At 41.1% G+C, this 24,044-nt stretch overlaps 2 protein-coding genes across 3 annotated transcripts; both read right to left on the bottom strand.

Moving 5' to 3' along the window:
* Positions 1-545: 545 nt before the first annotated feature.
* Positions 546-6,037, bottom strand: LOC115044016 (long-chain fatty acid transport protein 1-like). 2 transcript variants are annotated; one of them, XM_029502851.1, is made up of 15 exons: positions 5,895-6,037; positions 5,635-5,812; positions 5,381-5,519; positions 5,014-5,269; positions 4,754-4,921; positions 4,096-4,165; positions 3,754-3,845; positions 3,025-3,134; positions 2,692-2,901; positions 2,478-2,601; positions 2,240-2,377; positions 1,515-1,679; positions 1,243-1,389; positions 986-1,159; positions 546-829 (listed from the first exon to the last, which is right to left on the bottom strand). In XM_029502851.1, exons 2-14 carry the CDS (start codon positions 5,802-5,804, stop codon positions 1,002-1,004), a joined length of 1,947 nt encoding a protein of 648 aa, XP_029358711.1. In that variant the 5' UTR covers positions 5,805-5,812; positions 5,895-6,037; the 3' UTR covers positions 546-829; positions 986-1,001. The 2 variants fall into 2 exon arrangements, with proteins under 2 accessions (XP_029358711.1, XP_029358701.1); XM_029502841.1 differs by having other exon boundaries at positions 546-1,159.
* Positions 6,038-6,816: 779 nt separating this feature from the next.
* Positions 6,817-19,514, bottom strand: adgre5b.1 (adhesion G protein-coupled receptor E5b, duplicate 1). Its single transcript, XM_029502693.1, has 17 exons — positions 19,040-19,514; positions 16,255-16,329; positions 15,763-15,912; positions 15,560-15,682; positions 13,507-13,650; positions 13,179-13,222; positions 12,787-12,897; positions 12,539-12,692; positions 12,341-12,460; positions 12,056-12,255; positions 11,750-11,917; positions 11,198-11,392; positions 10,279-10,496; positions 9,964-10,122; positions 9,169-9,337; positions 8,870-8,971; positions 6,817-8,572 (listed from the first exon to the last, which is right to left on the bottom strand). The coding sequence occupies exons 1-17, from the start codon at positions 19,071-19,073 to the stop codon at positions 8,531-8,533; spliced, it is 2,208 nt and encodes a 735-aa protein (XP_029358553.1). The 5' UTR covers positions 19,074-19,514; the 3' UTR covers positions 6,817-8,530.
* Positions 19,515-24,044: the final 4,530 nt, after the last annotated feature.

Here is a 24,044-nt window from a genome sequence, read left to right on the forward strand (position 1 = left end):
TAAATAAATAAAATATACAATTTCTGTGGGTAATTGGTTGGAGTAATGTACCGGGACCTAGGCCGAACCTGACCAGACTAGACCGGTGACGGCACCCCTACCAGAGAATATCAACCAGAAAAAAACTAAACGACCCCCTAAGATGACTTATTTATGGAGGAACAAGGGACGGGATTTAATATACCAGTTCATTAAATGTGAAAATATATATAATTATTTCATGGTCCTGTTGCAGTGCTTCATTCATTTATTTTATCTGTCAAACTCACCCATCGAAGTTTGACCCCCCCTCCCCCCAACAAATGGTTCGCTAAGCCCCGCCCCCCTTGGTTACTTTTGCTATGCTAGGCGGTTTCCTGTTGTCTGAGGTTTGGTAGGAAAATGTCCAGTCACAGGTCCGGTGCCCAGAAAGGAAAAGAAAAGAGAAAACGAAAATAAAGGGTTAAGAAATTTTCTGAACAAATATTTTTTAAAAAGGTGGTGACAGTGAAGATGGGACAAGAAACTTAGAGCAAGGTAAGAAACAGCACAGTTAGCTTGGAAGGTAAGCTAACTGTCCAGCTCTAATGCTAACGTCCATTAGCCTAGCTTGTACTAAAGCACAACACAAAACATTATCTTTGACAGAAACAGCTGAGTTTGGTATGACATGCCATTAACTTGGTACAGACATGTCCCATGACATGACATGAGTTTGGCCTCATGTGCTCTGTTTGAGATGAACTGAAGTAAAACTACTGATGACATTTTTCTATTCAAATGACATCCATCTTCTGGGTCGTGGGCATTCTGGAGCCAATCGCAGCTTACTCTGGGCGAGGGCGCCAGTCTATTCAAATGACATTCTTTTGTTAAATGTACATAACATTATATATTATATGAAACAACACAACAGATACAGTTACAGATTACATTTAGGAAAAAAATGTCTTTCATAGTTTCCACACTATTACCGCATATATTGTGCTATCACCTACGTACATACATGTTGTATAGGTTCCTCATAGACGCACTTTTCCTTCCATGATGGCTTGATACAGCTCATCAGTAATAGCTTCATAACGCCCAGTCCGACTGTCAAGAAAATAAGTATTTTCACTTGTGCCTTGTGGCTTGTATCCTTCCCTCTGTAACCGCTTCTTCTGAAGTTTGAATGTGCCTGAGGGCCAGAGGTTAAAAAATAAGCTGATGTGACTTTTCTTGATGTGTACGTGCTTGCAGCTCCTTACATTGTTGCCTCACCTGTAGTGTGAACAGATGGCATGAGTCGAAGGAAGACTGGGTGTGCATAGGAGGGCAGCGCTTTCTTTACAGCAATCAGAAATGCATCAAGGTCAAACTGGCCTCCTTGGTGAGCTATTGCTGCCATGCCGGCCTTCCCCTCCACACCTGCACACAGACAAACAGACAGAAAAGTGAAGTCATCGACGGATGATGCTATGATCTAACACCGACATATTTAATCACTTTTCCTTTTGTCATTTTTTCCGTCCTATGTCACTTCTTAGCTCTACCTGGAATTGGAACTCCATAGAAAGCTACATCAGTGTGTCCCAGCAGGCCGCTAACGACTCCCTCCAGCTCTGTGGTGGAAACATTCTCCCCTCGCCATCGAAACGTGTCGCCACTGCGGTCCTTGAAGTACATGTATCCACACTCATCCATTAACAATATGTCACCTGAATGATAGAAAGAGACAGCAATGATAATCGTCATCATCCCTGTAGGGGATTATAGAACCAGTAAGCCAGAGGTTGAGTCTGTAGTGATGATGATTCACGAGCGGGATTTTGATTTTGCTCAAAAATTATGGGGATTCATTGTGCTGTCTATTTCTGAATAAACAGTGGAATAAGTTTTGTGAATATGTGGTAATCATTTATCATGAGCATGAGTTCACCACTGAAGCGTCGCATATCTCCCATGTGTAAATTGTGTAACACTGTGTGTGTTTGTGTGTAGCCAGGTCCTTGCAAAGAATAGGTAGTGTCATCAACAACATTAATCATCATTCATCATTCTTCCATTGATAGGAAGCTGGATCAGGTACAGGACTGAAAAATGCAGTTTTCCATCAGTGATGGTGAATAATTCTAAGCTGTCTGTATAAAATGGAAAGCTTCCAATTTGTCTTTTACCGCATGGCTGGATGAAACGTGTGTGAGCACAGAAAGATGGAAATCAAATCCATGTCTTCATTATACCCGTCCTGGCTGTTCGGGAATAAGACAAAACTTGCCTGAGACATAAGCAGAGTCTCCCATCTTGAAGACATTGTGAGCTATTTTCCGATTGGTGGAGTCCTGATCAGTGTACCCATCAAATCTTCTGAGAGGATCACTGTGGTTGATGCGGCCCACTAGCATACCTGGTTCACCTGTAGAGAGGAAGGGTTGTGAGGAGGGATAAGGGAATATCTTTAATACGTTAAAACCAGATGATTTTATATTTTTAGCTTTATTAAGATGTGTCCTCACCTGGCAAACAAGGTATACACAGTCCCTGTGCATCCCTGAGCAGCTCTCCGTTCTCTTGCACCCTGACCAGTTTGATGGGATAAACTCCTGGAAGGATTCGGCTGTTGAAGCCACAAGCCCCGACCTGGACAAATAAAAAAGCTAAGTTTATGAGACATGATACAGCTGGAAAGCTCTCTACATAGTCTCTACCAGATTTAAGACAGAAACACACCTTTCCATCTATGTTAATAAGGCTGCAGTTGCACTCAGTGGCACCATAAAATTCCCCAACTCTTTGGATTCTGAATCTCTGGACAAACTCTTCCCATACAGAAGGACGGAGGCCATTACCAAGGGCAACACGGACACTGTGATGTGCCTCGGATGGGCGGACTGGCTGGGCCAAAAGGTAACGGCAAATCTCACCGATGTACTGGATTACCTAAACATGCACACATAGACGGACAGAGACCAGCTCAGCAAACAGATCAGTTGGTATTGATGCAAGAGGATCAATAAGACACCTGTCCGGCAGCATGGCACATTGATGGTCATGAATACTCACAGTACAGTTGTGTTTAACACAATCATCCCAGAAGCGACTGGCTGAGAATTTCCTCCTGACCACAACAGTCAAGCCAAAGAGCAAACACAGGCCCACACCCAAGATGGTACCTATAAGCATGAATTCACAAATGCACACAAACACACTGGTCAGAGATGAATGTTTGTGTGTCTGGCAAACTGGGCTGAGACATCGATCCAGCTCTTACTTTTTATCTAACAGGCCTTTGACAATAGGGCATATTAATTGCAAATCATCGATAATATCCATCAGGGACAAAACAATATATAGTGATACCTCAAACAGCTACTACTTTGATTAATATGGAATGAAATAGAAATGAATGGAGGTTAAATTCTTCTTTATCTGATACATAACAAATGCAATATCCATCCATCCATCCTTTTTCAACCGCTTATCCATTTCCGGGTTGTGGGGGAGCTGGACAGGTTGCCAGTCCATCACAGGGCCAACACACAGAGACAGACAGAGACCAACAACTACTCACACTCACACTCAGAACTACGGACAATTTAGAGTCATCAAGCATGATGTCTTTGGATGGCGGGAGGAAACCTGCACAGACACGGGGAGAACACACAAACTCCACACAGAAAGGCCCCAGGCGTGGGAATCAAACCATCTTCTTGTGGGTTGACAGTGGTAACCACTATTCCGCTGTGCTGCCACAAATGCAACAACAGTGCTTTAATGGTGAGTGGGGCCTACCAGCAGAATGATACAGGGGAAGGGAGTTGTAAATGATGTCGTCATGTCGCAGGCCAAAGGCGTGGAAACCAAAGGCAGCGATGCGAAAATACCTAAACAAGAAAGATTTTCAACAGACCTTATTTCATCAGGAGACACTGATGGTCCTGGGTGTAAGTGAAGCATGTCTCTCAGAAACAAATCCTTCTGAGGTCATGGTTTTAATTTCTTTAATGGTCCCTTATGTATTTTTAGCTCAGCTTATGAGAGTTCCTAACTTGAGAAATATTTCTACTGTAAGCATCAGTATAAATTGGCTCACAAGTTTCAGTGCATTTCACATGGCATGCCATAAAAACTCACCGACTGTGCACCACTACAGCCGCCTTTGGCATTCCTGTTGTTCCAGAGGTGTAGATGTAAAAGAGTCTGTCTGTATGGAGAGTAATGGAGCTGTTATTAGGAGCTGGGTTTCACAGGAAACCTCAATGTCCTTTGTCTTTTGTTTTTTGCCAGAGTTTTGTCTGTGTAGTATGCATCCCGACTCCACCATCATTCCTTAACGTGTGTCTGGCCCTCCTTCCATATATTTTGTATGACAGAGCAAGCAAAGACTTGAAAAGTATTAACTTTGGAATGTCTAGAGACAGCATAGAGACAACTGGGGAGATAAGGAAATAAACAAGAGAAAAGTTACTGCACTAATATATCACAGGATGAAAAAAGTGAAGCTTGGAAAAAATCTATTATTTCAAATAAAAAAAAAAATATATTTCTAAAAATACACTGTGGTGTTGTATGCGATTCAATATTCCTCTGAAGCAAGCTGATGACTTGCTTGACAGTTGAGTGTATGTCAATGTGCTATTGAGTGGATTGAGTCTCATCAAAAGATAAGAAAGGAATATCTGGCAGCAAACAGTTGTCTTTGGCAGGATAAGAGGGTGCTTCAGTCAAAACTTATCATTTTGAAGAAGAACACGGTATTGCAACAAGACAGTCCCCACGCACAAACACCCACCATTGAAGTCCTTCCTGAGTGTGTAGTTGGGCGGGTGGGTGGGTGCACGTGCCATCAGGGGGTCCAGACTGTGAAGGTGAAGGCTGCAGAGCTTCATCTCTTCCTGCTGCTCACCACTGCTGAATAAAACCATGCTGGGCTGCAGGGCGTTGCTCACCTCCGACACCGCTGTGAGGCGAACACAAGTTTAATGTACAACAAATACGTCTTTTCAGGATGTCTCACAGCGTGTTTCTGTGAGATCTCTGATCTGTTCCTACCTTCAGTCAGCTCTGTCCCAAACACCAGGGCCCGAGCACCAGACATGCCGACACAGTGCAGCAGTGACTGCCGTCGGAGGTTGTGGTTGATGAGTGCGGCCTCGACCCCAACCATAGAAAGACCCAACCACAGAGCCACCACCAAGGGCTGGCTTTCCATGTACAGGGCCACAACATCACCCTCAGCCCAGCCCTGTGCCAGAGCCCAGTGGGCCACAGCGTGACATCGCTCCTGAAGCTGCCTGAAACTCCAAACCTGGAATATGGTCAACAGTTCAACAGCACGCGGGGTCTGTTATTGTGTTTCCATTCCATCTCACTGAAGGTGCAGATGCTGCTCTATTTATAAGCCGTGATGCATCCTCACCTCCCCTGTGGCCTCGTAGATCAAAGCAGGCTTGTCTGGGTGCTGGGTCACTGTCCAGGCAAACAGGGCAGGGATAGTGCTTCTACTTCGCAGATGACAGTACATGGAAAACCTCACACGCAGTATAACAGCCAGACACCTTACAGACATAGAGTAGAAGAGGAAACTCATTTTAAAAATTGGACTGGAGTAGAAAGCAGCAGTAAGTAAACTGTCAAAAACAATGTGCATGTATATTGACACAAGCTACTCACATAAGATCCCTCTTAATGGTGCGTAGTGCGACATGAATAAACTTTCTGGAAGTCCTCCTGGCCAGAAGAAGCCCTGGCCCCACTGCCAGGCAGCAGAGCCAAGGCAGGGACAGCAACTTTACTGCCCCCAAAACACTGAGAATCACTATGACAGCGCTCATCAGCTGCATCGTGTGATCTATGGGGATAGAAGCTTTGACTTCACACACCAAAACAAACACTAAACATGGGACATTGTAATTTGTTGAGTGGAGGCTTACCTGTGCAGGAATTTCAATCTTCTACCACCAAGAAATAAAGAGTATTTAACAGCAGCAGGCTGAAGCTGCTCCTGACAAACACCAGCTCACCACAGTGTGTTCAATACCGCTCAGACAGGCAGTCAGATGCTCGCAGAGCAGATGTCAGACGAGAAATGCCTGATAAGCTTCAGCACGTAGCAGCAGAAAGGGGCACAGGTCTCAACTCAGAAAATCCTGCGTCACTGTAGCAGTTGCAGCTGCTGTTTGTCTAACTCTGAGCCAGAAAGTGATTCATTTCCCCAGAGGCAAAATGTCACTGTCTGAGCAACAAAAGTATTAATGTCTGATTTAAAGAAGACAAACGAAACAACATACAACAAACTAAATGTAACCACTGACAACAAAGTTTTTGAGATAGTCAAGTTGACACTAAAAAAGCCAGTTTATTAATGACAAATAAATGAATCTGTGCAATCACAAACATTATCTTTTCATCAAATGTGTGCGAGAACAAAAAGAGTTCAGTATCTTTCTTTGAACCATTGAAATAAATTATTAAAAGGCAACAAAATGTATCTCAATTTGCAAGTGAAATAAGGGAAATGAGTCCAGTAATCATAAATACAAAAAAGCTTTGTATTCAAAAGTAATATACTTCTCAACATTGATATTACCTGACTTAAGTTAGTCTGAACTGAGCTCAGGTGTAACGAAACTGTCAGTCTCTTCACTGTATCACTCTCTTGTGTTATTTTAAAATAAAAAATAATACCAAAGGGTAGAATTGTGATAGTCGTCAATTTAATGAAGTTTTTTTTTTGCCACTAGGCATTTTTTCTGAGGTTTGACTCACTTGATCAGTGTCGGCCTCAATTAAAATGAAGGAAAAAGTAATGGTTACTTTTCACGCTCTGTTAATCAACGACACACAGACTTTCAGTAGAAGCTTTAATAAAATTTGTGTTGCATATTCTTTTAAGAAAATAGTACCAAACAAGATATAACAAAACAAAGTAGAAAAATAGGCTCATCTACAGACAAACTAGAACACATATCATATTGTAACAGTAAGACTTACATTCACAAAATTCTGCATATTGCATCTAGCTTTTTCACATAAAAATACCTTTTTCAATGCATGAATTAACAATATCGATAGCCACGGAGAAGTGGCGTCACACTTGGGAACCAAAGAACAGTTCAGTTGTTAAAACCAACAAATGTTGCATCAGTCCTGATACAAGAAAGACAGACAGTTTAAATACAAACAGCACAATAACAACAGTAACATAGAAAAACTTTGGTGATCTATTTCTTGATGAGCTGATCAACCAAAGATACAAAAATAGATGGTTTATTACAAGCAAACTGTTCTGGTTTATTTAAGCTGGACAGGTTCTTAAATCATCTAGATTCTTCCACGCAGCATATGAGCGAAGATGTGCTAGACAACAACAAAAGGAAAAGTGCAATAAAATAATAAAATTCAGAAATGTACAACTCCCATTAAACTTCGAAACGGCTGAAATTCGCATTTTAGGAATGTGATACATCATATTCACTGACAATGTTTTGAGGCAAATGCTAACAGCTACTGATAACAAAATATAGTTTCTTTCCATAAACAGTCTGATTGCAGGAAACTGCAGGCTTATCAAAGGGGCGGCTCTGTTTTTAGGGAATTGTCATTTTTGATCAGATTGGTTCTCTTGGTTTGTAATTGTGAGAAAATAAAAACATACTCACATGCACCAGCGAAAAAAGGAACAGCTCATTCACAAACCAAGAGATTCTTATAAAAATCAAAACTTGCCTCAACTGCTTTTTATTTAATAAAAACAATAAATAAAAAATAGCTTGAAACATGCAACAGCAGTCGAAAACTCCTCACAGAAACCCTCAGGAGATTTGCAGGATGAACGTAGGGGGCTTTCAGAGGCAATTTATGGATAATTTGCGCCATCAGTTTTGTTTCTTCCCATCATGACTTACTTCTAAATATAGTACATGGAAACAAACACTTCCTGTGAGGCTTCCATTAACAAAGAACACGCCCACCTTTAATTTTGCATTTAGCATTTATATAAAACTACCGCGTGTGTTTGCATTAAACATCAAGCGCTTTGCTCATATTTTCTTGTCACTTATAAAATGTAGACTTAACACTCTATATTGAAAATAAATAATCTACATCAGTATCACTTTTAACCACTCCAAAGGGAATACAGCTTATGTTGTGACTGATATGTTCTGGCCAAACTGAGCTACTAAAATGGTTTTATCTATATTGTTCGTGCTTGCCTGCTGTGATAAAAGAAAAAGGCATTTATGAGATCACCAAAATAAAAACTCAGCCATTAGCAATACAAGTTGAGCTACTATGGGGAAATAACCAAAATAAAGTGGGATAAGTGTCATTTATTTCCATGACTCTTTACAGCCAAAGCAGACTGTGGGCCCGCTATAGATCAAAGATGTCCATGGGTATGGATTTATTGTTCTGAATTTATAAGATAAAAGAATTAATGATTTATTTATTTTTTTCTTTTTTTAATAATCCAAACCTTTGAAATATGGGCTGACTAAACCCAGTCAGGTCAAACGTATGATACTTTGTCATTGGGGGGTGTGGGGGGGTGGGAAGGAGGACATCTTCATATTTGGGATTCTCCAGTGTGGTCCCTACTCTGAGAGCCCTGAATGAATAACACACACACATTAGAAAGATGGCACAACAATGTACACAATGACCACAATCTGAAAAGTATTACCAGCGAAATATACCACAGTATTTAAAGCAGAAGTAATCATGGTAAAAATCTAATTCTATATTCATTTTGACTGTATTAATAACGACACATTAAGACCTAATAGTTCCAGGTGATGCTTAGTTTACCTACTTAATGTATGCCACTTCATAAGTGGATCATGTGGCTAGTTTGTACTTTCAGAATTGACCTGGAGACGGTGGCAGAGTGAGATCAAATGCTTACTTGTGACTGACTGCTGGAGGGATTGGTCGTGCTCAGGTCTGAGTATTTCTTGGGCTGTCGTGTGCAGATGCACGAGAGGAAATGGGCATAATCGTCTCTCACCTGCAGTGGGCAGCAGAACATCAGGGGAAAACAAGCCAGACGCTTGTGTTACTGACTTCAATCAATCATTGTTACTTTTTATATTCAACATAACAGATTGAACCATTTTTATTTTATTACTATGTACTATATCTCTTTTCCACATGTGTTTACTCACATTTACACATATACACACACACACCATCTTAACCACCTACCTGTTTAGACAGCAGGCAGTGCATGATGAACACAAGTGCCCCTTGCAGGCTGTTGAGAATGGTGAAGATGTATGCCAACACGGCGGTGCTCTCATCGAACAGGAAGGCCCCAAACACCCACATCAGACCCAGTATGCACATCTGGGCAATAGCTGTCACTGTGAAAGCTCTGCGGGGGGAATAGGGAGAACGGGGTTGGGGAGGAGGGTCAACGAACAGAGAATGAAAGATTAATGTGGACCTTAAGCATAGATGTGACTCAGTTACATCTGCAATGACTGGGAAACCACCAGAGAGATAAATAGAAAAAGGTCAGGGGTGCATGGAAAGCAGATACAGAACAAAGTTGAAGCAGCAAAGAATAAAATTTTCCCACTGACAGAAACCACAACACCTAAAAAACTCTTACTTGCTGCAACCACAGTGAGATTGAACTTCCATTTCCTTACAGCATTGAGAAATGAAACCACTGAAGTAAAAAGTGAGCATGCTGCTGACAGCAAGGGTTGGAGGGTTGGAGGGGTGGTGGGGTGGTGGGGTGGGGGGTGTGGGGCGTCCTTCAGTGGCAGATCCAGTGCTATGAAAACATTCCCTACATTTTTCCCCACACAACGTTTTTTCCATCCATGCATGCATCAGTTCCAGAGACCGCCTTATTTGACCAACATACAGCCGGACAGTGCGATCTGATGGTGTATTTTGTATTTGACTGGCCATATTACTCCACACAGTATATAGAGGAGACAGAAAAAGCCACACAATGTAACACACAGGAGAATAAACACGCAGACTGACTTAAATTTGTGTAGTTTGGAGAGGTCTGGGTTGAGGCTGGTGAACTTCTGGGCTAGCTTCCAAACAGTGATGATGAAGAAGTAGACATTAAGGATGATGATGAAGCACAAGGGGCCATAGAAACTCCAGATTAAACCGTCTTTCACAGATAGCCAGCAGCTAGTGAGGAGGAAGGACAAACATTAGTGACACGGATTTCTTTAGATCATTGAGGCCAATGAAAGTCAGCATTTCCCTCTTTGCGTCTCTCTCTGTTGCCCTCTTTCAGTTGCCACACAGGCAGTCTCTATTTCCACCTTATACGCGCATACTTACTGCTGATCAGTGCCATATCCACTTGGTCTACTGATGGCAGATATGATGACAACAACAAGGGGCATCCCATATCCAGTGAGGAACAGGTAGAGGGGCTGAATGTTGGCATTGAACACACGGACCACCATACGATACAGCTGCACGCCTTCCAACAGCATCCAAGTGAATACTGCTAAGAAGAAGTAATGGAGCAATGCTGCAACAAACCTACAGCCGCCCTGCGGTGTAACAGGAAAACAACATGAGAGGAAGGAGAAAGAATAAAGGTCAATTTACAGCCCATCTCACTGCAACAAGATTATAAGAATTAGGAAAAATGGTGGAAATCGTAGCATTCAACGTAAGATACATTCTATTAAGTAATACCTTACATTATTACATTAATAACTAATGTGGTGGGTGATGAGGGAGCTCATTTTAATGTCACATGGTGTAGGATGTGTAATAAAAATGTAATATACTACAATATACAGCAGAGTAACTATTGCAGGTAACACTGAGGCATATAAAATACATAGTTGCCTCTGAATTGTATAACGAACAAAAGAATGAAGTAGCATAAAACAGAAATGTGGAAATTACACTCAGATGTGTGTTGGTTCATACTGATCCCCACCACTTGGCAAACTTCCTATTTGGCCACTTCACACTCCTCTGTCTTACCTCCATAAAGTTTTATTCCTTCATTTCATTTTATTTTCTTATTTCTATGTCTTACAACAACAGACTAACATTCCACTAATTTAGCCACAGTGCTGTCTCGGCAACACTCTGATATCAATACGACAGAAAGCTGAGTGGAAGAGGCCACTACACTGTAAACTCTTTAATGAAATTACATTCTTGCGAACAATGAGATCACCAGAAAGATCCCTCCGCTCCAAGTGACTGAGGTCACTGTTTGTTTTCACAGACATACCACAGGTTTGGTTCGTGAAATGCCAGCGAGGAAGACGACGTCAGCCACCAAGAGGCAAATACAGAGGTGCAGATGGATGGTGGTGCGTGTGCCTTGTATGGAGCGGCAGAACTTGAATGTCAGGATACTCAGTATCAGACACAGAATGGAGATGGTCAGCCCAATCTTGGTCAACAGGCGCAGCGCAAAGGAGTGCTAGAAGAGATGACACATCAGGTGACAGATCAGATGTGTGTAATTGGACTACTCATTAACACAATTACATGAATGAGTTTTAATGATATGTAAGCCAGCCAGGGAGAGAAGATTGCACAGCAGGCTTTGCTTGGTCAAAGACAAAATATAGGTCAGTGAAAATTGAGGACAATATTAATGTTGCAGACAGGAAGAGAAGTCCTGCAGAGCGGATCATTGTCGTTCAGATTTAAATGAATCTGCCTTTGGGCCAAAATTATTCTATTTTTTATTGATTTTCTTTTCTGTCAAGACTGGAAAGCTATTCCGGCTAAGTCATTGCCGGAGACTGTGTGTGTGTGTTTGTGTGTGTGTTACCTCCATTGGGTACAGGGCCACGAGCACAGCGAAGCTGCTCAGATGTGTAGACGTACAGACAGTGTGTGAGGCGTTGGACTGTTGTTGATCCAAACCCTGTTTAGACCAGAACCCTTTCTCATTCCAGTATGCACAGATGTAACGCACCTCTTTGGACTCATTCTGCTCCTATCAAATAAAACAAAAGAAACAGATAATGGATGGCATACATTATTTTTTTTTTTAATTCACATCCCACTGCTGCTAACTGATTTTCAATATTGTGATTAAAATAAGTAGCAGTCTGGCAGAAACAGACAGAGCTACCTGTAAATGTCTGAGGGAGATTTTAACAGGGTGGTGTAAATGTTGAGTTGAGGGGTTGGAGACCACAACGGACACAACTCTAGAGACGACCATGAAGGACGGGTCCACACCATCCTCTTGATTCTTTTCGAGCTCCTCAAAAGACCCGTTATGTGGGATGGCAAGGTTCTTGTAGCTCAACAATGCAGCCATAGCATAACCTGTAAAAGACAATATTTATCAGTGCAGTGAACAGTGTTATTTTTCAAAGAGTGGACAAGACAAAACAAGAGAAATAGAGTTTACCAGGGTATGTTCCTGTCCCAGTTGCTGTTTCCCAGTCAGTGTCAAGTCTTGCATTTTCATCGGCCAAATGGATTGGTCCAGTTGGTCGGGTCTTTCCCTTCTGAATGGCAACCTGAGCATCTTTTGGGACAAAGACCATTATGCTTATACATCTGCAAATAAGCAGAGTTCCGCAAAGCAAAGCTGATGGACACTCACCAATCCCTGCTGCCTCCATCTTGGTGAGGTTGTCTTTTAGCTGAGGACCAATGAGCTTTATGGAGTTTTCTAAGGTACTGAGCAGAGCACTCACATGTCCAGTGCTGCTCAGGAGAGCGGGTGACTTGATGGCATCCGTCGCTGTGAGAACTTTCTGTCCAAGTTGAAGGACAAAGGAGAACTAAGAATATTCCACATGTTTATATATGACAAATTGTGTGTTTGTGCATGGCATCTGGCTTTCTGACCTCCAGCAGCGTCTCTCCATGAGCATCCACTTCACCGGAGGAACTTGGTGTCGACAGAGCAAGGCAGCTGTTTCTCATCAAAGACAAAATCTCTGCCAAGCCTCCGAGTAACTGAGAGTTAGAGGGAGAATAATGAACTAATTTGCCCTTTCCTATACCTAATTCACACGTGCTAGACCTTACAGGCCTGTAATCTAGTAAATGAAGGAAATGAGTTCACTCTTTAACCAGATGGTTGAGCCTTGCTGGATTACAACTGACCATGCACTCTAAGCTGCCTGAAGGGTAAACAAAAATATGTCCTCCGTACAACCTTATTATGCTTGATTTATTCATTGTTGCTTCAGTTTTTCCATGAAACTAATGATCTTGTATTTAAACTTGCAAATTACCTGTGCAGGACCGCTATCAGCACTGAAGCTGCCACAGTCAAGTTCTAGATGGAACAGAGCAAAAGAAATCAGGAATGACATCAAACCATGTGAGTTTCAACACAGTGTTTAGTAAATGAAAGCAGAAGTGTGTTGATTAAATCTACATAGTAAAGCAACAGCACTGAAACAAGTGAATCACAACAGAAAGCAGAGAAAAGACAGAGCTAGGCAGACACAGAAGACACGGCTATCCGACAGACACCAGATTTAATACAAGAAGCTTAATATGAGAGGCTTGAGGTAATAAGAGTGCCGAGGGAGACAAACAGTGCACGACAACACAAACCTGTGCATGGCTTTTTTTTGTTGTTGTAATTGGTGTAACCTTTTGGACACTTGCACCAGTAGCTGCCGTCAGTGTTCTTGCATATACCTCTCTGCCCACATATTTCCTCTTTCTTGTTTTCAGCAGCCGCACATTCGTTTATGTCTGCGTACAGACAAAGAGCAGAGTTAGTCACAAGTCACAACTGACCAGCAAGGCATAAATCCGAAAACAACCCATGTTTCTTTAGCCCAATTGTACCAATTTCCATCTAAAATGAATTAGCGAAAGTAACTATTATGGACTGAGTGGTTCTTCAAAATACAACATTATGTACATCATCTATCTGTATATAAAAACATAAACTTCTCTTTGGCAAATATTGAACACACCAATAATAAGTGTACAGTAATTGTATGTGACTAGTAGCTAACGGAAGCAGCAGGTATGACATTATTTCCCCATCAGCAACCCTAACCCTAACCCTAACCATCTCTGTCCAGATGAACAAATTAGTTGAATCGCACTCCGTCCAGATGTAAACTGTCTATAAATGTGTGTAGATGTATATCTGTCAGACAGGGCATCCATCCATACGATCACCCCTGGAACTAGCATGCAGATATGACCATTTATGTACAATGAGTGAGCAGTGTAAGCAGAGAGAAGATACTCTGTATACAGAGTAGGTCCCAGCAAAAAGCCCCATTTAGAGGAAAACTCAAGATAAAGCAAGGGGGTTGGCACGCATGCTACTGACAGACTCTGAGAATATCAGGTCAGACGCACAAGATTTAACAGATTTAGAAATAGATTTTTTTTTTTTTTCCTTTTGGTCAAAAAACCAACATGGCTAATGGTAATTTACAAATTAACTGCTTCACCAAAGCGTGATGCACAGCAGTGCAGTTTTTTACTTTATTAAAGATTTTTTTGTTTTTCATAAACTCTATTTGTTCACAAAATCTGGCGTAACAAGTAAAAAATCACAAAAATAACATCTAAAGGCTGACCAATTACAATACTATGTAAATTACACAAGAAGTAGGGAAAAATCTAAAAATAAAATAAATGGAGGGGAAAAGAGGTTGGTGGTCTGGTTAGAAATCATGCTGTGCTTTAACGTATTTCAGTGTTTCTTAAACATCATAATTTTGTTCATTGAAACTGATTATAATTTCAAAATGTTATATTCATCCATTCGCTCAAACGTCTACCACTTATCTATTTCCAGGTCACAGTGGGTGCTGGAGCCAATCCCAGCTCAGTCTGGATGAAGGTGGGGTCACCCTGGACAGGTCAGCAGTCCATCACAGGGCCAACACACAGAGACAGACAGAGACCAACAACCACTCACACTCAGACCTACAGACACTTTAGTCACCAATTAACCCAAACATGATGTCTTTGGACGAGGAAAGCCACACAGGCATGGGGAGAACATGCAAACTCCACACAGAAAGGCCCCAGGCCCGGAACTGAGCCCATGATGTTATGAGGCAGCAGCACTAACCACCATGCTACTGTGCTGCCTACATTTTTCTGGTACACATTATAATTCCTGGGGCAGCACGGTGGCGTAGTGGTTAATACTGTCGCCCACCGTCCAAAGACATGCATGTTTAAGTTAACTGGTCACTCTAAACTGTCCGTAGGTCTGAGTGTGAGTGGTTGTTGGTCTCTGTCTGTCTCTGTCTGTTGGCCCTGTGATGGACATGTCCGTCGCTCAGTCCGAGCTGGGATTGGTTCCAGCACCCCTTTGCGACTCAGAAATGGAAAAGTGGTCGAACATGGATGGATGGATGAAACGTCGATAATGCCATATCTGGAAAACTGTCCAGTTTTATATAATTGTCCCTGGAAACACTTCCATTGTGCTGCAAGCCACTTACATTGCATTTTCTTTTTGTTGCTTTTTGTTAAAATTTTGCTATTGTCAGAGAAACAAACATTTTAAGAAGCGAGTTGGGACAGCTTTTACCTTTCACGACTCTCAAAAAAATGCCAGCAGTGGATCCACTGATCCACTGCCGGGAGTTATATGTGTAGGCGCGCAAAACAAGACACTACTCACCTTCGCAGAGTCCAGATTCATTAATGTATCCAGAACGGCAATTGCACCTGTAACTCCCAATCAGGTTCTCACACTGAGTCAGATGACTGCAGTTATGAGTGTGTTCCAAACACTCATTGTAATCTGACAGAAGTGAAGACAAGACGGTAAGAATGATGGAAGAGAGACAAGTCTTGGCCACGCACACTGACACGCACACTGACCTGTGCACTGTCCATTTTCAGCTGTGAAGTTAGATAAAAACTGCGTGTGTCTGAATCCTTTCTTGCACTGACAGTGGTAGCTGCCGATGGTGTTAAAGCAGTTTGCATTGTCACCACATAGACTGGGTGTCTCCTTGCACTCATTTGAATCTGCGGATTTCAATGTGAATACATAAAGCACAGCGATCAAAACACAACATGTGCTGTGGCACGGACTTTGATAGTCAATACATAGTTAAATTGTCATCAGCGTCTTAGCTTTTTTCCAACTCCTCTGTTCACTGTGATTACGCCTCTGAGGTTACAGCACTGCAGTCTGGGCAGGACACCTTTGCTTACTTTGGCCAGTTGCTTTGAATTGTTGTGATCTAACATTTGAAATCTCCTCTACTATTGTTTTTATTGCAATTCGTCCTGGATAGGAGCAGAACCTTAAATGCCAAAAATGGAAAAAGCAGGTGAAGCGTCATCAGAACAACGGCAGATAATTACCTATGCATATTTTGCCATTATACATAAAGCCATCTGAGCAGGCGTGGAGACATTTCGGCATCATCAGCATTAATCCTGTGGGGAATGAGAGGAGAGTTTAATGTTATGATGAGGGAAAAGACTAATACTGACCAAGAAGACACAAAAATGATTTGGGACTTCCAATGAAAACACACCCCATAGCAGCCCCAAGTGCTAATATAAAGGTTAGCTCTTACTAAAAGGCAAACATTTCTGCTTTCATTAAGAGTTCATACTGGAGATTTAGCAGGAAATGAGGGAGGAGAGGAAGACAAGAGGAATGCCCTGTAGCTAAACTCTCCAGCTACTCTCAAAATCAAGGGCGTTCATGTTTAGTAGCTAAACCCTCTTAGCCACAGATGGGGCCCCTAAATGTCAGCCTTTATCCTCCAAATGACCGACTTTTCATTTGCCTCTCCCATGGCCTTCTCGCTGGATTCTCATAGCAAGGGCCTCCAATGATTTCAGCAAAATAAAAATCTCTAAATGTTGACACAACCTTCTTACAAAATTCTTTTTTTTTTTTTTTGATAAACCTATGCACTATTGCTGCCATTGCTCCATATGTTGTGTTACACTCTACACTATTAAACCCTCGGAAAGAAACATACTTCGTTTATTTATTTATTTTTATTATTCGCTGTTGTTGTTATTGCTTATGAACCGGAAAATATGGAGCAGTAAGAGGAATGCAGAGTGAGCTATCAAGGTGGTCAGGAAAATCTTAATAGTGCCCTGTAACTGCTTTAACTCTTCCAGGAGCTTCCTCTTTAACTTGTTGGACTCAGTCAGAAATGTAACAGACCATGACAGACACTTTTTTTTTTTTTTAACTAAGGAGTCACTGTTAAGGCAGAAAACACATGGTGTGGGACAAAAAAACACTCCCTCTCTGGTGTTCCCCTCCCTCTATCACAATGAACCCTCTGTTGTTGGATGATGAGGCTGGAGCTCCCACAATAACACCACTTTAGGGAGGAAGACCAGCCAGAGTTTGACCGACATAGTGAGGGTGTGAAACAATGTGACTGAGTCTAAGTTTATGACCAAATTGCTGCAGACAGAAACAAGGCCAGACTTTAAGTGCAGCTGATTTTCATTCAGCTGTGAGCCCAGCAGTGAATAATAGTTTGTCTGTTACAGAAACTGTCTTTCTGTGTGTCTCTTCTACATTTCCTCCTGAGCTGAAAGTAGCATTTCTCTCTTTCTGTTTGACTGTCTCTCCTCCTGTTGCCATTGAGAAACTTTTGGAAAGTGCCAGATAGACGTTCAGACAAAGCTTCCCCTTTACTCTTGTCTCACCGTTTTGCAAATACTTTTTCCCATCTTTTTTTTTTGTATTACACATATGCTGTCAGCTCTGCTAGATCAAAAACTGTGAAAAGGAACAGCAGCTTCCTCAGACCTGAAAGCTTCATTTTGCTATGAAAAATAAGGTTGTGTGTTGGCCTGGTTGGGTTTCATGTTTACTGTTTAACACCTTTTTCTTTTTTTCCCTTTTTTTTTTTTTTTTTGATCTATGAAAGTACAGCCCTGAAAAAACATAGTTCATTTTTTTCTTTGTGAGTGTGCTCATTAACAAACAAAATGATAATGAGCGCACATATTACTTCCATAGTAAAAGAACATATAAATATACAATAAGTACAAATAATGTCAAACCAGGCTTTCTACTCTGTTTTCTAAGAAAGACTGACAAACTTGCAGGATTTTTGTTTGTGTTAGTGCTTAACTTCTTTTGAGCTATTATAAATTTTTTATATAATTTCAATGATCCACACATTGTATGGTACTGGACTCAGAGAGCATTTCCAAACAGTCTAAATCCTTTTAGCCTGCATTCATTATTACCATTATTATTATTTGGACCCCATAGTGAAATAAACATTTGCAGTATAGCTGCAATACGAATCCAGTCAGATGTTGTGTGGTAAAGTGGTAGTGTGGTTAGAAAACCAAACTGATACCACAGCTATTAAAATACATAAACAGATGTGCAGAATATTACATTTTATTTTGTGCATTGCTTGTTTTATGTGTCAATTTCATTGAACATAATAATAGTTGATATAGCATAATATAATCTGCGGAACAAAAAATGATTATTATATTATTATATGACATCTTACATTGTATGTATGTAAATAAAGAGACAGTTTAATGAAAAACATCCCCAAAAAGGCTGAACGCAAATGTATAAAGCGTTCACTATTGTTTTTATTAGTAAGGTAGTGATGGAGTTGAACCAGATGCAGCTGTAGAAGCCACAAATAATACCATCCTGCCTTCTCCCTGTGGCGCCCCGACTCATTCAGACTTGGATTTCTGTAACTCTGACAGCCCGTGGAGCTGCTCTGTTTGATGTGGCCAGTGCTGTACTGGTGACATTGGATTTATGTACACATCAGTCACTCTGACCTCTGTCCACACATAACAGCAGAACCCACAGCTGTACGGGGCTCACTGTCAGGCAGCTTCAGAATTGCTAATACTGCCAATGTGAGGTGGAATGAAAGGATTTTGGCCATAAAAACGACCATCCAGAGATTTGAAAATGGAAATGTCACTGGTTACTACAGTTTTGGTTTTGGTTTTTTTTACAATTATTAATTAGACAACCATCTAATATAAATGAAATTCTGTGCTGACCAAGATGAAAACTGGTTCACCAAAGTTCATTGTCTTACACAATGTCTGAACTTCCTCGTCCTTGCCTGAAATCATACACAACACATACACACACACAAATACACAACAGACTTACCAAAAATGAGCAGCTCCTTACTTCCAAACCCCATGTTAAAGGCCAACAATTAGCGCAGTGAATGAATTTAACTACACACTGTAGTTCAGGAGTTCAATTTTAGGTAATCTCACAGAAGTTTACCAATGTCACTCATCCAAGGTTGACACAATCCGGTGTGAGAGTAAAAAAAAAAAGTTAAGGTGTAAAAGATAAAATACTCTCAGTCAAGAATGGGTGGCAGGAAAAGTGAGCCGTGAGCCTTCAGCAGCTTTCTTCCTCTCTCACATTCAGACTCGCCTCTCTTTCTCTTTCTGTTGCCTTGACTCCCCCCATTTTCCCTCCCTATCGCTTTTTCTTTCTCTTGGTGTCTCGTCTTTTCTCTCTCTCTCGTTCCTCCACTCCTTTTCACTCGTTTACGTGGCCTTGTCTCCCCCACTGTACGCTTTCTTGGCCTTTTCTTTCACTCCATATCTTTCCGTGTGAACACATTTCTCACACTGGCACCGTGTCACATTGCAGCCACAGACCCTCGCTCTGTCTTCACCGCCTTTCACATTTTCCTCTATGCTCCACTGGGCTCTATTTCAGGAGCTATTCACAACACTCTCATGAGAGATAGAAAAAGGGACGAGGGGGGAGCAAAGACTGAAGAGAGGGCGATGAGTAACACTCAGTCTAAACAGCTGCTGCTGGACCTGAGATTTGCCAGGAAGTAATCCTATATCCATTCCCTTACTCCCCCAACTCCCACTCCCTCTCATCCTAGTTTGTCTTTCCTCCCTCAATATTCAAGTTTCACCCAATTCCAGTGAAAAAGTAAAAAAAAAAAAAAAATCAACAACAACAACAAAAGCTCTGGTTGCTGGGTTGATGATGGCTGCTGGTATTTCATCAGCATTTGTTAAAGTAAAAGTTGACTGTGGGGTTTGGCTTGTAGTGGATTCGTTTAAATCAAGCTAATTCTCCTGCCAGTGCTAAAGCTAACACCTCTGAGAAGCTTTGTTTTAGAGTGGTGGACTAAATGCTAGGCCCAATTACCCATGAGCCTTCGGTGCTGTGAAGAAGTTTTAGCTGCAGGTTGTCTTTATAGATGTTTGGATGCTGTTTCTCATAACAGTTTTAACCTGCGTTTTCGGGTGTTTCTTTTGTACACTGGGGGTCATAATAACATCATAACTTCATACAATTTGTTTTTACTGAAAGAAGATGTTTTATAACCCAGCTGTTTGGATTTATAATTGAATTTAATGCCAGAGATTTTTCTTGTGGGAAAAATCTGTGGGACTTTAACATCAGTCAATCTAAATCAGACTTGTACTCAACATAGTTCTGGCCCTTGGCTCCACTCACATATTTTTTGCACTGTGATTTTGTATTTCCCATTGCAAAACTAAATGACTTAGATCAAGGGGTTGGAGCTGGCGTCTCAGGCAACCTGAATCTGTGGGCAATTTAGAGTCACCAATTAACCCAGACGTGCCGGTCTTTGCACTGTGGGAGGAAACCGGAGTACCTGGTGAAACCCATGAAGCCCATGTAACAAGTGAGGCATGTAGGCTTTTGCACTTGTGACTTTGGTTTAGGAAAGCAAAAGTAAATAAGTTGTAATAAGTAACCATCCCTCCAAAACCCAGAGTAGCTGTAGCTGGCACAGCCCTGAGCACATTGCTCTTACCAGTCCTACTCCAAGATAGTCGACTGCTTTAGCAACGGTTTGGCAAAAAACAAAAAAATAAATAAAATTGACACATTGCAGCGCGGCTGATGCAACCAGCACAGATACAAAGTCAAGCGGCCGTGAATGGGAGGGATATAAAAGAGCTGAGAGAGGACAGTGGTGAGTGGAGTGAAGACACTTCCTTCAGATGATAAGTGTAACTGTTTTCGAGTGATACTTTTTCCAGATGTGTTGCGTGGCCTCATTTTCCATGGTTACCATACAAAAGTCAGAAACAACTTACAACGTTTAACAACACACAACATCAGCGTGCTGCTGAAGATCTATACAGTGAGATAAAGGCTACCTCATTTGAGCCTCTGTTTCTCATTGAGCAGGCCAGACATGTGGCGACAAATGAGCAGACGTATGGAGACAGACAAACCACCCACACATGTTGACAGGATCTCAAGTCAACAAACAGCAAAATTTGTGCGTGTGTGTGTGTGTGTGTGTGTGCAATAGTGCTACAATTTCATTGTTCTCTCTGTAATTGTTTATGTCTGTGTCCTCAGAAGTGTGAGGCTGTGAAAAACAATCAGAGTAAAATCTACAGATTAACACTTATTAGAATCTGTGTGTGTGTGTGTGTGTGTGTGTGTGTGTGTTTGCAATCATTTTGGCATTCAATGAACATTAATTCATCATGTCGTTAATGGATGTCTGCCTCTTGTGACCATCAGTCATCCAAAGGGAAAAACTGCATGGGAAAAATGTGATCTGTCACAGTGTTATTTATACTGAGGAAAACAAGTAGCAGCGAACACAGCAGAAGAAGCTGCACGTGTGGTCACGGTGAGTGACGCAGTTCACGGGCTGTGACCTGCATACGCTCATGAGTGAATGACTCTTTGTCATTTCACAAAAATGACTGATCATTGTGACACTGCACTGTGCATATGCAAATGCAAAACCTCTTGAGTCTGTCAATGCCTAGCTTCTGGACCGCAAACACCATGAACATACACAGTGCCTTACCTGAACTTGCCTAAACATAATTTTAAGACCTTCAGCACACAAATAGAAAGACGTCTTTGTAAAGATTGCCTTACGCATAAAGTTTAGACTATGACAGCTGTACATTTAATCTTCACCAGGTTCTAAATGTGTGATTTTAGAATTTCCACGGGGGTCATTTTTTAATCTGCAGTTATAAATTACATGATTACAATTTTAATCCATTCACTTAACATCCCTAACCTCATATCAGTTACTAAGATGTCATCAGATCCATCTCCATGACAACCAAACACACTCAAACCACTGAAGAAGAAACTACGTTTCAAAGCTTTGCAAAGAGCTGGTGACATGTAGAGATATGTCAATAAACAGGCCATCACAGTTGCTAGATTACTCAAGCCGATTTGTTTTGGTTTTTTTTGTTTGTTTGTTTTTTGGTTTTACTGATTATCAAGTTCAGCATCACATGCACAGCACAAAATTCAGATGAACATAAGTGCACTGGCTAAAATGAAGACCTGATGCAATCACACAGCAGCAGTTTTTGACCCGTAGCTGCAAAACTAACCCACATTCAGTGTGAAAGAAAGTGACAAGATAACCCCAGAAAACAAAGATAAGCGTCTAGATTCCATGAAAATTAAAACAAAACAGATTAAATGAATTTCTTGAAGCGACATGTGCAATAGGTTGTACATTTGAAGAGTATGCGGTATTATACATTTTGGCTTTTCAAAACAAGGGCCACCATTCATGGGTCATGGGAGAGTTAGAATAAATCCCCAAGAAGTCACTCACAAATAAAATATTAATCAGCTGCTGTCAATTACAGGCAAACTCTAAATAGAATGTATCTCTTGCTTTCCTCCAGCTGGCAACGAATTAAGCGTTACTGAAGTTAAAGAGAGCCTCTTTTATCATTCTCCAAGCTCTGGTAGGGGATAAAAAAATTCAACATCATCATGGCTGCTGCATTATACAAGTGTGGTGGAAAGTCTTAGTGCTTTGCTTCAAGGCTTTATGATACTGACAAATGTTAGTGCTGGCGCACACATCCTCACACAAACAGGATCTTTCCATATGGAAACCCAGTGGACGGATCACAATCACACATCAACAGTTGCTGCTTACATCCTGGGACTTAGTCAGGCAAAGGGATGGACAAAGTTTGGAAAAGAGATTTGGATCTCTTTGTTGGTTTTTCACCAACCCTGGTCTGCCTCACATTGTTTAACTTTCCGCCTGTCACTGGAGCTGACCTCTGACAGCGGAGTCTACTACTGAGATTGAAGAGTAAGGAGGTACAATTTTCTGTTCTATCATCAATTCAGTTGCCACATTCTCTTTCCTAATTTCCTAATGTGCAAGTTCTTGTACATCCTGTTTCGTTTTGTTTTTTTTTTAATTCTCCTGACTGCAGAGACGTCCAGTCCAACTGTCTTAGATCTTAAATTAGTCCAGCTTGATGAGATAAATATAGGTGCCAGTGTAACTACATAGATGAGGTTACAGAGAGTTTATGGGGATTAAGTTGTGGAGGCACAGATTTTTTGTGAAAATGTACAGAAACATTACTCATGTTCAGATCTTTTTTTCTAGTGCAATTACTGTGAATGACCTGTGAGTGAAAAACTATTAGTCATGTTTTCTTATGTCTTTCTAATTGATGGTGGCTCATTGCAAAACTGTTAGTTTAATGATTAATTTCCTATTAATAGCAAGGAAAAAAAAATATAATTTTACTTTTAATTTATTTCTTTCAGAGTTGCTTTACTTTTCTTGATCAACACACAAAGTAGATTTTTTATTATTTTGTAAAGCACTTTGTAACAATAAATATTAATAATAATTTAACTAGGCTGATGAACATGTATTTGCGATGTGTGATCTAGAATCAAAAGGCAATTAACATCCTGATGTTGATTTCTATATATTTTGCTTAGCAACAACCAGCAGCAGCTTCTCTGCAGCCAAATGGAACTGCATGAACTTCTTAAATTGAAAAACAAATTGATTCGGAAACTAAGCACCCAAACTTTCCCAGTTGTTGTGTCTGTGAATAGTGTTGAAAAGGGTATGAAAATGAGCAGTCATGAACGGAAACATAAGAAGAAGCAAGTGTGAACTCTGACGGTGTAGCCAATGGATCAACATTTGAGTCGGTTTTCAGCAATGCCAGTTCTCCTTTTTGCTCTGTTTTTGGTGTCCACCACCACTCGAGGGGCCCCCTGAGGTTGGGCTCTACGATCTTTGGGGCCTGATATTTGAGGCATACAGTATGTAAAACAAGTTCATATAGTTCTCACCCACATCAGAGAGGAGGCAGGAACAATTATTCCTGGTAAA

Source organism: Echeneis naucrates, chromosome 1, assembly GCF_900963305.1.
Source record: "Echeneis naucrates chromosome 1, fEcheNa1.1, whole genome shotgun sequence".
NCBI classification, from domain to species: Eukaryota; Metazoa; Chordata; class Actinopteri; order Carangiformes; family Echeneidae; genus Echeneis; species Echeneis naucrates.

Coding starts and splice junctions, on each gene's coding strand:
- LOC115044016 (XM_029502851.1), bottom strand. CDS start 5,804: ATGCAGCTGATGAGCGCTGTCATAGTGATTCTCAGTGTTTTGGGGGCA. Junction 5,270..5,380: donor TCTACGAGGCCACAGGGGAG/GTGAGGATGCAT, acceptor ACCATATTCCAG/GTTTGGAGTTTCAGGCAGCT. Junction 3,846..4,095: donor GCTGTAGTGGTGCACAGTCG/GTGAGTTTTTAT, acceptor TTTCTTGTTTAG/GTATTTTCGCATCGCTGCCT.
- adgre5b.1 (XM_029502693.1), bottom strand. CDS start 19,073: ATGGGGTTTGGAAGTAAGGAGCTGCTCATTTTTG. Junction 15,913..16,254: donor TAATGGCAAAATATGCATAG/GTAATTATCTGC, acceptor TGAAATCCGCAG/ATTCAAATGAGTGCAAGGAG. Junction 15,683..15,762: donor TGAAAATGGACAGTGCACAG/GTCAGTGTGCGT, acceptor CACTTCTGTCAG/ATTACAATGAGTGTTTGGAA.